At 39.3% G+C, this 12,599-nt stretch overlaps 1 protein-coding gene across 1 annotated transcript in view; it reads right to left on the bottom strand.

Annotated features, from left to right (window-relative positions):
- PLCH1 (phospholipase C eta 1) overlaps positions 1 to 12,599 on the bottom strand; it is a 188,051-nt gene that overhangs the window by 34,841 nt on the left and 140,611 nt on the right. Inside the window, exons 9-11 of the mRNA XM_053658053.1 lie at positions 9,328 to 9,448; positions 6,560 to 6,731; positions 3,892 to 3,999 (exon numbers count right to left, since the gene is read on the bottom strand). Coding sequence (XP_053514028.1) covers positions 3,892 to 3,999; positions 6,560 to 6,731; positions 9,328 to 9,448 — 401 coding nt within the window. The remainder of the gene's footprint in view (positions 1 to 3,891; positions 4,000 to 6,559; positions 6,732 to 9,327; positions 9,449 to 12,599) is intronic.

The following is a 12,599-nucleotide window of genomic DNA, read 5'->3' as shown; positions in this document are numbered from 1 at the left end:
TTATAAGACTGGCAGCACAGTAGGTGTGTTTACACCAGCATTACAAACACGTGAGCTGTGTGTCCTGCTACCATGGCTATGACGTCACTAGGTGATAGGAATATTTCAGCTCCACTATAATTTTAAGGAACCAATGCTGCACATGCAGTTCGTGGTTGACTAAAATATCATTATGCAGAGCATGACTCTAATATGTACACTGTGTCAGACCTTACATGTTCATCACCTTTACTCTTTGGCTGGGTGGCACAAGTGTATCAGGTACTAGAAACTACTGGAATCTTCCAGGCCGCCTTGTCTGTTCCCCACCCCTTGCTGGCAGGATGCGACAGCATGACTAGCACATGGGCATTTAGTCCCCGAGTGAACACTTTGGGTAGTGAGACCCCATGACTGCATGAGTAACTCATTGCTTCTGTGAGTGCTGACACACCTTAATCCAACAAGATCCCCAGTCCCTAACATGGGTCAAATCCTAAAACAAATCACTTAGGAGGAAAGATGAATTTGTGGCTAAGGGCACAGGAAGAGAGGAAGACAATGACTATGTTTAGTGTGAGATATGTACACAGGTTGAGTAATGGTTTTAGGGCACCAGTATAATACAAAAAGTCGTTACATGTGACTGTTCTGTGGCTCATCTAAAACTTGATGGAAGGTGTGGTATTGGTGACATGGGCTTCACATAGGAGAGAGAGAGCTGATACTTGTGCCTGAGAGGCTGGCTAACCCAGAGAGGTCAAGAAAACAGACACTGCATAACTTAGGAGAAGAGGAGAAGAATCAGTGAAGTTGAAATACAGGGGTGGAATGCCTACAAGGCACATTGATGTTAGAGGGCTCCCTAAAGACGAATAATGGTGAGCTGGCCGCAGTGAGTCAAGCCTGATCATTGTACTGTGGTTGAAAGGAAACTGTTCCTGTTCCTTTCAGCTGTATGATTCTCAGATCACTGGACACACAGGCTTTACCTTGTGGCTTATACATTATGAGCCAGATTTTCTCAATGGCTGAAGCCACAAAACAATATGAGGCAGAAGATTAAAGGATTCAATTAATTCAACAACAGAAAGCATTTGTTACATGAGAAATAAACTTTGTGTGATTTGAGTCCCTTAGTTAGAAATAACAGTAGACTAGCAGGAGTAAGAAGATCAGTGTGAGGGCTTTACTTCTCACATGAGGGTAATCCTGGACGAGCCACAAAGTCTGCTTCTGACCTTTGCAAAGACCTCTGCCTGAACAGTCTTCCCCAGACATCAGCATGGCTAACTCCTCACTTCCTTCAGGTCTTTGCTCATGTTACCTTCCCTATGAGACCTTTCCTGCCCATTTAAATCTTTGACAGACCCTTCATGTACCTCACTTTGTTCACTTTTCCCTCATTGTTTCCCTTTAGCACTCACCACTGCCTAGTACACAATGTTATTTATTTAATTCTTGTCTCTGCTCCCCTTCTCCCGATAATGTATAAAGTCCATGAAGGCTTTTTATCTGTTTTGTTTACTGATACCCCATCTCCTACAACATGATGGCTGCATCTCCAATAAAAGATGCTGAATAAAAATCAGTTGAATGTGCAAGTGAATCTTGTCTAAGTCTCCTGAGAGTTAGTATTTGAGTGTTCATGAGTGCTAAACTAAAACAACTATTGCAATAATTCAGATATAACTTATAAATCTAACCACATTCTGTTGAGTTAAAATTGAGGTCAAGAACTTCCTCTAAGGTAGTTACTGGTCTCACATAATCTACGCACAGTACACATCCTTAGGATCAGGCAATTTACATTTGAGCCCTACGAGGACAATAGGACTACACATTGACTGATTACAGGATAACACCTTGGCTTTCTAAAGACAGCACTCCCTTTTTCTACAAGAGCCCAAAAACAGAAAAACAAAAGGATTTGGAAAAGTGGAGCAAAAACTATAGATTTCCACTAGAATGTTGATTTCTGTGTGTAGTTTCTCTCTGAAAGTCTAACAAAGACACACCTGTAAAATTCCACAATTAAGGGGTTTTGTAGATCTACTAAGACCCGAATCAAAGAATCCAAATGGAAGATCAAGGCTTTCTTTGCCGAATCATGCTTGAAACTATCCTCTCTGGGTTCCTAGAAACCTACTAAGAGGCTGTGAACAGGACAGGGACTCGGTTGGATATTTTCACAGGTGAAGGTGTGGATTTGTTTCTATAAAATTGTAGCTAACTGAATTCTATAATTACAGATATTTAACTTAGTTAGAGTGCTCACTCACATTGGAGAAGAAAATTTTGAAGAACGTGCATTTAAAAAACAGAACAACTTGGGTTTTACTCAGAGCAAAAAATGACTATATTGTGATAGTAATTATTTTCCACCATCATTTTCACAAAGAAAAGCATTCCTTAAACTCACAACTAGTCAAACCTCTCTGTTCCCTGTGTTCAAATGATAGATTGCTCTGAGGTTAGCAACCAAGATGTCTTGGAAACAAAATGCAAAGATAATGAAAAGCAGACACAAAAATCCAATTTATAAAATAAAGCTAAAAAATTGAGCTAAATTACCCATACTCACAAGTAATTAATCACAATATAGTAAATATCTGGATGAGCAAAAAAGAAGCTATTTAAAACATTAAGTGTAGTCTCACATATGTAAATATATTAAGATTAATTTTCTATAACTACAGCCCCATTAGTTAGTAGTAGTAAACTGAGCCAAGATAAACTATTAAAAGGCAAGAGATTAATACAGGTGGTGACTTTTTTCCTTTTCACTTCATGCTGAATCTTTCAAAGTATATTAAAGCCAAGAAAGAAATGTCTCCCGGGGCTTCAGCTGCCATGAAGCCTTTTCTGCCTTTGAAAATGATGCCAGCTCTCTCCGGTACCTACAGGAAGGTAGCACAGTTACTACTACCTAGAAGAGAGCAGAGCGTTTTTAACAATGTAATAGATAAATTCAGGGCTATGATGCAAGTTAGGAGAATTTATACAAAATTTCTCTGTCTTCCTGAGGGCAGAATAACAATCCCAACAGCTAGAGGAATGCTGCTTTTCTACACAAATGAAAGTGTAAAACCCCATAACAAACTACTATGAGCAAACGCTACTCTCAGGTTGACGGGCGATCCTGACAGTCAAGTGAGTTGTAGACGATGGGGATGGAGGGGGTGAGGTCAAAGTGGGAGTGGGTATCTCTCTAAGGCTTATATGTCCCTGAAGGTTACATTCCCTTTGGATTACCTGTCCCTGAGGACAGGTAATATGTCCCTGAGGCTTATATGTCCCTGAGGGTTACATTCCCTTTGGATTACCTGACTAAATAGTGCTTTTCTAAAAAGGTGGTTTCTTGATGTAGGACAGGGGTCTAAAGCACCATGCAGATAACAAACTATTTTATGCCATTTAAGATGTGGTAAATTAAAGAGCAACCCAAGAGTCCAAAAGAGTTTGGAAATCCTCTAGCCCAGGGTTCATTTTCTTCGGGCCAGGATGGACATCCTAGGGAAGCAGGCCCATGTGAGGCTGGGTCCTGTGAGCTAGTTTCCTGCTAGCAGGAGACAGAGAAACAATACTGCAGTCAGTTTACTTCAACAAAGACACTGACATTTCCAACTGCAATTTCAGTTTGGCCAAAGTTGTGATAGCAGGGGATTTGTCCTTGGAGATAGGGTCAGATGGGTTGATCACTAACATTCCATCCAACTTGAAGATACAAGAATCCTTGACTCATGCACTCCATAAACATTTGCAGGTCGGTGCGCAAGCACACAAAGTAACTTTCAACAAATATCCCTTTCTACCCAATAAATATCCTTGTGTTTGTGAAGATTCCAGCACAGCTGCAATTTCTGTTGCAGCGTGCTGAGGGTAAAAATTATGGCCATGTCTGTAACTTACATAATGGAGCTTGAATTTGCACTCATCTTCAATTTCATCTGCACTGTCTTCATCTGAAACTTCTCCTTCCTCTGCATCATCTCCAAGGTGATAAGGCAACTTCTTACCCTGAAGTGGAACAAAGCACTCTATTTAAAAATGAAAATAAATTCACAATAGCTTAAAGATGAAAGCAATCCAAGTGTCTACCAACAGATGAGTAGATAAACGAAACGTGGTGTGTGCATACAATGGCATATTCTTCACCCAAAAAAGGGAAGGAGAAATTATGACACACACTACAGTATGGATGGGCCTTGAGGACATTAGGCTAAGCGAAATAACCATCACAAAATATATATGATTCCACTCATATGAGCTCCGATTACCTGGAGTAATCGAATCCATAAAGACAGAAAGTAGGATAGTGGTTATAGGGGCTATGGGGAGGGGAGAATCTCGGATTGTTTAATGGAACTTGAGTTCTGGGGATTAGTTACATGCTTATGTGAATGTACTTAACACTACTGAAATGTACAATTAAAAATGGTTAAGATAGGAGGTAAATTTTATTATTTGCATTTTACTACAATTAAAGATAACTTTTAGCCCTGGCTAGTGTAGCTCAGTGGACTGAGTGCAGGCCTGTGAACCAAACAACCTCGGTTTGATCCCCAGTCAGGGCACATGCCTGGGTTGCAGGCCAGGCCCCAGCAGGGGGTAGGGGATGCATGAGAGACAACCATACATTGATATTTCTCTCCCTCTCTCCTTCCCTTCCCCTCTAAAGATAAATAAAATCTTTGAAGAGATAAATAACTTTTAAAAAGTGAAAAATAAAAATGTGTTATCCCTTGCGCAATTATTACGTCAAACTGACTAGATAGCAGATAGTTTGAACTACGAGCAAAACAAGGGATAAGAGACTTTCAAGAAAAGGCAGCTTAATTACTTTCAATGAAATATAACTAATTTGGGATGCTATATTTACAACTAAAAATCAGGCTTATTTTTGACAATATCATGGCTCATTATAGCAAGCATCATACCCATCCAGTGCCATTAAGAGCAATACAGACACACACACATATATATACTTGGAAAGTGTATATGTGTTACACTTATAATCATAAACAACTTGCCTATCTCCAAAGTGGTAGGTAGCCATTCGAACAATGCCTTTTGGATCAGAAATCACTCTGATGCAAAAGGAACATAGGAAAATCAGTTCCCTTGTTTTTGCTTTAGATGGAAGCATGCTGGTTTATAGATCTAGAATTCATTCTCCTTAAAGTCAGAAGGCTGTCACTACTAGCTAACAGACCTTGGCTGCCTTGAGATACTTCACTTACAGCCTACATCTGATGCCACCTCTTCCAATGAGCTCCTTCAGAGTTTCTGGATCTGACTCATCCTGGTGCCCATCCGCCCTGGGACATTCCATGTCAGGTGACTGAAGTCCAGTTACTCAGAAGGGATTCGATTAGTTCACATCAATATCTACCTTAAGTTTCACTGTCCAGAAGGGAAGGGTTTTAATCAAATGGACTTATTCTGCATTTAACCTTCTGACTGCTGACTCAAGGTGATTCAGGAAAGTGGAAACGTTTACAATGTTACATAGGTAACAGTTTCCTAACCAAACCATCACTATTCATCACAAAAGTTTTCTTTAGAAAGACTTCAGGACAATTGATGATGCTATCTCTTGCATTATTTGGAACTTTATTCAAAATGCTTTCACACATACAAATGCACAACCTCTTTGATGGAGTCAGGGTATAATTCTCATTTAATGACAGAAAAACAGGTTTGACCAATCCCAAAGATGAATACTTTATATCTTTGCCATTTGCTGACCTCCCTTAAAGTCTTGCTACGAAATCAGACTGTTTCTTTGACATTTTTGCACCTCTTATGTGATGTTTGGGGAGAGTTTTTATGCACACCCCTTTTAGGTAAAATATAATCCAGTTTGACTATTAATACTCTACTGTTCTTCCTTAGGTTTTTAGTCTGAAAACAATACAAGTGTCCAAGATGGTTTTAATTCAAACACAACATTATCTGGCATTACGTAAATTCACAAAGCAATCGGCAATCTCAAGGAAGTGTCTTTCTGGGTAGTAAGCTTTCCCCTTCAGAAACATCTGTTTATGAAACATCATTCTCGTCACGGCCCCTGCTTCGCATGCATGCACATCCCGAGTGGCACAATGTCTGTGCCTGTGCTCCCTTTTGAAGGGAGTGCTTCTCCCTTACATAGCCATAGCTGATCAACCATGAAGACTGTTCGTCTTTTTTGACAGACAGTCGCTGAAGCTTGAAATGGGAGAGAAGAATCTGAAAGAAATGCTCTCAAGAGACAGACACAGGAGCCTTCTCTGCCTCTGTGCCCCACACAGTTCCCCAGTCTCAGCTAATACGAGCCTAAAATATTAAGCTTTGGCTTACAGTATTAATAGTCTCACTTTATAAAAACATTCTAGAATATGCAGTCATCTCATAACTACCATTTTCTTAAGGTATGACTATAAATAAATTGGAGCAAGGTTCATACACAAATCAAGACAAGCTTTAATGTGTGGACTCAGATTATTATTCTCCTGGGAAACCACTTTGTAACCCTTACGGGAGGGAGGGCTGAGTTGGTCATTAATGCCTTTACTGTGTTCCTTCAGATAATTACCTTCACTAGGATTTTGCCTTTCAAACTTTGAGGGCTTGGAAGCTGCTTGGACTCGCCCGTATCTACAGACGAAAGGTCCAGTTTGTCCTGGAATATTCCTTTCAGGTACTGAGCAATCTTCCGTTGCTGCTGCACACTGCAGTGATTCTCAATAGACAGTATGACCGGGAACCTGTAGAAAAAGCACCACATTCTAAAAGCAAGCCCCAGCCATGCAGGGTGTTTTGAAACTTGTTCTGTATTCATTATGTTCTCGCAATCCTAGTAACTAGAGAGAGTGTTGATGGTTAAAATACTTCACGATGAGGAAAATGCGAGATGCATTATACACACACACAATAAAAAACAACTCCTCTGAGTAAATATATTTTACCAGGCATAATGGCCATACAAAATTCCAATCCACATGGGATGACTTAGTTTGATATTTTGTGTCATGGAATAAGAATGATGTGTGTATATATATATATGTCTTTTAAATAAAGAAAACTTTAAGAGAAATGAGAGGCCTAAAGAAATAAAACTCACATAATATAATTTTGTTTTATTTATTCAAAAGCCTAGAAACATCTAAGAGACCACTGAATAGCATCAAATGTAGATGTTTGCACTTAATATATATAATAAAATATAAAATCAGCCCCCAGCTTGAATATTATTATTGAGGATAAAATAATGAAATTTTGTGTTTTATTGCATCTTATGCCAGGCATTTCAAAATCACTTGTATACAATTATACACTAAGACTTTGCTTTCAGAGAAAAGAAGAAAGGAAACTTAAGCTTTTACTCACTACCAGCACTCAGGTTTTGGTGTGGAGAATTTAAGACCTAAGTAAAGTGATTACCAAAGACAGCCTGGAGGTGGTGGTCAAGCCAGAAGGGGAACCAGAACTGATGACATGATATTACTCCTCTTCTGACTTTGTTTTTAACTTGGAGCAAGAAATTGCTTCAAATTTGGGTATGCTTTGATTGTTTTTCAGCTTTTCATCAATATCGTCCACAGTAGTAGGTAATATATTTTTCCAGAGTTACAAATCAATATTTAACTTGTCTAATATATCTATGGAGAGAGAAATTTTTATTTCTTGGACTGCATTACAAGCATGAGCTCTACAATATAGGCTGTGATCTCCTGAAAGTATATTCTATCCTTATTAGTGACACCTGACACCAGAGGTCATTGAAGAGAAGAACCTTCGTGACCAAAGTCGGTTTGGTTATCTGACTATAATGTTTGATCGTATGTCCTCACATGGGTTTGACACAGAGTGGCAGGAAAAGAAAGAGATGACAACAAATGAGCAACCCTGAGTTGCAATCACATCACGGAAATCTAGCGATGAATTCTTAAGTAGTTGACCTGTTTATGAAAAGCCCATTAGTGTCTAAAGATGCTTGATGTACAGCAGTGTTTCTCAACCAGGGAAGGAGGCAATTGTGCTGCCACCACCTGCTCAGGCACAGGGACATTTGTCAGTGTCTGAAGATGTTTTTGCTGGTCACAGTGTGAGGGGTGCCACTGGCATTCACTGGGCAGTAGTCAAGGATGCTGCTCACCATCCTACATGCACCAGACAATTCCCCCGCACCAACGGTTATCTGGTCTAAAATGTCCACAGTGCAAAGGTTGAGAAACCCTGGTTTCCAACATTCAGTTAAAGCTTAAGAAAGAAAAGAAAAAGAATGAACTTTTAAAAGGTGCTAAACAAGCTTGTTTTAATATGAAATGCTCTTCTCCTAAGGATTCCCCAGTGGGGCGTAAGCACCACCAAGTCACCAGAGGCTCCCCTGAGGTACGTAGGGAGCAGGTCTTCTAAACAGGCTGCTTCACATACTGGGAACAAAGTGGTAAATTCACTTCTTTAACTTGGCTAGGACTCATAGTAATGATGTTTTAGAAATCAGTACTCAAGATTCTCCATGTATTATAGAAGCCATCATAAACTAAACCTAAGATCCTCTTACTAGAACAGCATTTTATATCCTCATTGGTAATTCATGACAAGGTCAAATATTAAAAATTTTAAAGGCTACTAACTTTTATTAGATTAACCTTATGCAAATGTAATTTTAATTTGCTTCTGTACAGCTCTGGAACTTGGGGGAAGAGTTCTGAATATATAATTAAACAAATGACAAAAAAATAGGCCAAGAGCAACCACGTGAAAAAATAATGATAATTAAAGGAAATAAAACAGAAGACCACGGGCCAAAAAAGAAGAGTGAGAAGCAGTAACAGCAGTGGAGGAGAGAATGTTATAATAGAAACAAAGCAAAAAAGCAAGCATTGGGGAGAAAATAGAAAACATTATCAAATACTAAGGAAGAATCAAGTAACATAAGTATGCAAGACACTACAGTATATTTGGACATCCAGCAAGTCCAGAAACTAGATATTACTTTACTGAGTTGTAATATAACATTGATAAAGTACTCTGTAGAGTAACCTGTGTTTCCAGACTTGATGGACACTCTGTACACCCTGGGCTTAGAAATTTTGAGGTTACTCTTTGCAAGACTATGCTTTAAAGAGGCAACATCTAGAGACAGAATGGGGTGAGGGATAAATGCAGCATAAGAAAGTATGTACATGGAGTCCATGCTATTTGTTCCCAATGTTCTGTTGGGAAGGAAGGAGAGACCGAGGGAAGAAGAAAGGAGGTAAACACTGCAAGGGAGACTGTGCACTTCCGTAGTCACGTTCTGTCGGGCAACTCCCCGTGTGCTGGCTGAGCTCGGATCCCTGGTGTTGCTACACTTACTCATTCTTCACGAACGCGTGCTTGTTGATGGTCTCCACAACATCTCTGAAGGGGATCTTTGAAGTGAGAGTGTAACCGTGGTGAACGACCGGCTCTCCATCTGGGCCATCCCAGCAGTCAACTGCCAAAAACAGAACTTCATATCAACAACCAAAAGCTTCTGGCACTCACTAATATTTCTGGAGACAGCAAGTAAGTATTGTTTCATTATTTGAGATTATACATATTATAATCACAACAAGGATGTCTAACAGAGAAATAGGTGTTCTGCTATATTTACATATGTATCGGAACAAGGAATTAAAGATAATAAATAATTTCTTTGGGGGTGCTTATAAGTTAACAAGGATGCCACATTCACAAGCAGCTTAGCATTTACCAGGAACTCGCGTTAGAAACTGATCTAAATCAAGTGTTCCAAGGGTAGTGATAATTTCTTAACAGGTTATTTCATTCATTTCACTTCTTCAGTTAGTTGATTAAGGTCTTTTAATAAGTCACGGTGCCCATCTCAAATCAATAATAGGATTTTCATTTTTGTTTAAATTATATTTCCATTAGATTTATTTATATTTTACTAATTCTATAGTAGTTATAAAATAACATTGACATCCTATGTTCAAATCCTCAGGCCCTGTCGAGATTCATGTGAATATGGGCAAATGTTTGAATCATTTAAAGTTTTGTTTTTATCATCTATAAAAAGAAAATAATAATAGCACTTGCATCATAACTTTCAGTGGTGATTAAGTACATACTAAGTTGCTTATAATTTGGCAGAGAGAACTGATACTGCTACTGATAAAACTAACATTATATGTGTAGACAACCTTACTGGTTCTGAGCTAAAGAAAGGCACTCGCTTCCTCACCATCCTCCCCAACTTAGAGTGTGCCTTCTCTTGTTTTAAACTCTGCCATCAGACTAATTTCCCATGCCTTTACCACGTTGTCCCTTTGTTCAAAAGCCTACCCAGTACAAAACACAGTGTCCAACGCATAGTACGTACCCAGTAGATATAGGCTAAATTTGCTAATAACTATCTGCAGCAACCCCCACCTGCTTAACCCCAAGGTTTCCACACTCTCTGGTGCTAGAGACTAGAAAACAGGTGTTCCCTCACCTGTTTTCTCTTTCAACCGGCACACAACCGGACTACAGTGGCCAGCCTTCCCTTGCAGGAGGATGCAGTCACTGAAATGACCTCCTCCAACAGAACCAGCAAGCTAGTGCCATATCTGGGACTCCATCCACCTAGCAAATACTGTTTGCTCTGCCCCGAAGATCACCTGAGACTCCACCCCAGCCAACGTTAGGTCCACCCATGCTGCTTTTCCAGATGAATGGCTGGTCTTGGCTCATGCTTCATAACTTCTTAAATCCTCTCAACCAAGGCTCTATTATAAGAGGGTCGTGTACTCAGCCCACACGAGCTCAAGGAGACAGCTTGGATAATAGGGGAAGCCGTGCCATTGGACCCTACAAGACACCTACTACATTAGGACATACTATCAAGACATGAAGTCAAAGCTGCTCTACTTAATACATAGAAAGAAACACAGGGTGGCTGCCAAAATGAAGAGACAAAGAAACATGACCCAAATGAAAGAGCAGATCGACTGCAGAGAAAAAGCTAGATGAAATGGAGATAAGCAATCTATCAGAGGCAGAGTTTGAAACACTGGTTATGAAGATGCTCAAGGAACTAATAAGTGAGGACCCCAAGAGCATAAAAAAGACCCAGTCAGAAATGAAGGATACACTAATTGAAATAAAGAACAAGTTACAGGGAAATAATAGTAGAGTAGATGAAACTGAGTATCAAGTCAGTGATTTGAAACATAAGGAAGCAAAAACCACCCAATCAGAACGAGAAAAAAAAAAGAATACAAAAAAATGAGGATAGTGTAAGCAGCCTCTGGGACAACTTCAAAAGGTCCAATGTTTGCATTATAGAGGTACCAGATGGAAAAGAGAAAGAGCAAGAAATTGGAAATCTGTTTGAAAAAATAATGAAAGACAACTTCCCTAATTTGGTAAAGGAAATAGACATGCACGTCCAGAAAGCACAGAGAAGCCCACTCCAGGACACATCATAATTAAAATGCCAAAGGTTAAAGAGAGAATCTCAAAAGCAGCAAGAGACAAGCAGTTAGTTACCTACAGGGGAGTCCCCATAAGACTGTCAGCTGATTTCTCAAAAGAAACTTTGCAGCCTAGAAGGGATTGGCAAGAAATACTCAAAGTCGTAAAAAGAGGGGACCTACAGCCCAGATTGCTCTACATAGCAAAGTTATCATTTAGAATCGAAGGGCAGATAAAGAGCTTCCCAGACAGACAAACAAACAAACATACAAAACTAAAACTTCACCATCACCAAACCATTATCTGAAATGTAAAGGGACTTATATAAGAAAAAGATCAAAACCATGAGCAATAAAATCATAATGAATACTTATCTCTCAACAATGAAATCTCAAAAATAAACTAAGCAAACAAGAAGAACAGAGACAGTTGATATAAGCAATGTGGGGGGATTGCCTGAGGGAATGGGGTGGAGGGGGGTGAAGGGGGGAAATCAGGACAACTGTAATAGCATAATCAATCAAATATAATTAAATAAAAATATTTCTTTTTTACAGATTTTATTTATTTTTAGAGCGAGGGGAAGGGAGGGAAAAAGAGAGAGAAACATCAATGTGTGGTTGCCTCTCACGTGGCCCCCACTGGGGACCTGGCCAGCAAACCAGGCATGTGCCCTGACTGGCAATCGAACTGGCGACCCTTTGGTTCACAGCCCATGCTCAATCCACTGAGCCACACCAGCCAGGGCAAAATAAAAAATATTTCAATCAGTAAGCTTTGGGTAAAGCAGATTATTCTCCTTAATGTGAGAGGTGGGCCTCATCCAATCAGTTGAAGGCCTGATAAACAAAGACTGATGTTACCTATATAATCAATTAAGCATTAGTTGTTAAAATAGTCTTAGGGAAAATAATTAGAGAGGGTAAAAGAAGAAAAATTTTCAAGGTAATACCATAGAAATACTCGAAACAAAGTTTAAGAATAAAGATACTGTTGGGAAGACCAAAGGTTTTGGTACACGATTACTCAGTGTCATATGGTTCCTTTGAGCTTACAATAAGGTCAAAGTTATCAAAGACGTCTTCTACAAGAGAAACTCCATCCTTCCCTCTACATATACTTGACATTTTTAAACAGATACTTTCTTTTTTAATATGTTATTTATTTATTTTTAGAGAGAAGAGAAA

This window comes from Artibeus jamaicensis, unplaced genomic scaffold (genome assembly GCF_021234435.1).
Source record: "Artibeus jamaicensis isolate MK-2021 breed Jamaican fruit bat unplaced genomic scaffold, CSHL_Jam_final scaffold_474, whole genome shotgun sequence".
Classification (NCBI taxonomy): domain Eukaryota; kingdom Metazoa; phylum Chordata; class Mammalia; order Chiroptera; family Phyllostomidae; genus Artibeus; species Artibeus jamaicensis.
This window is presented reverse-complemented; position numbering and strand designations above follow the sequence as displayed.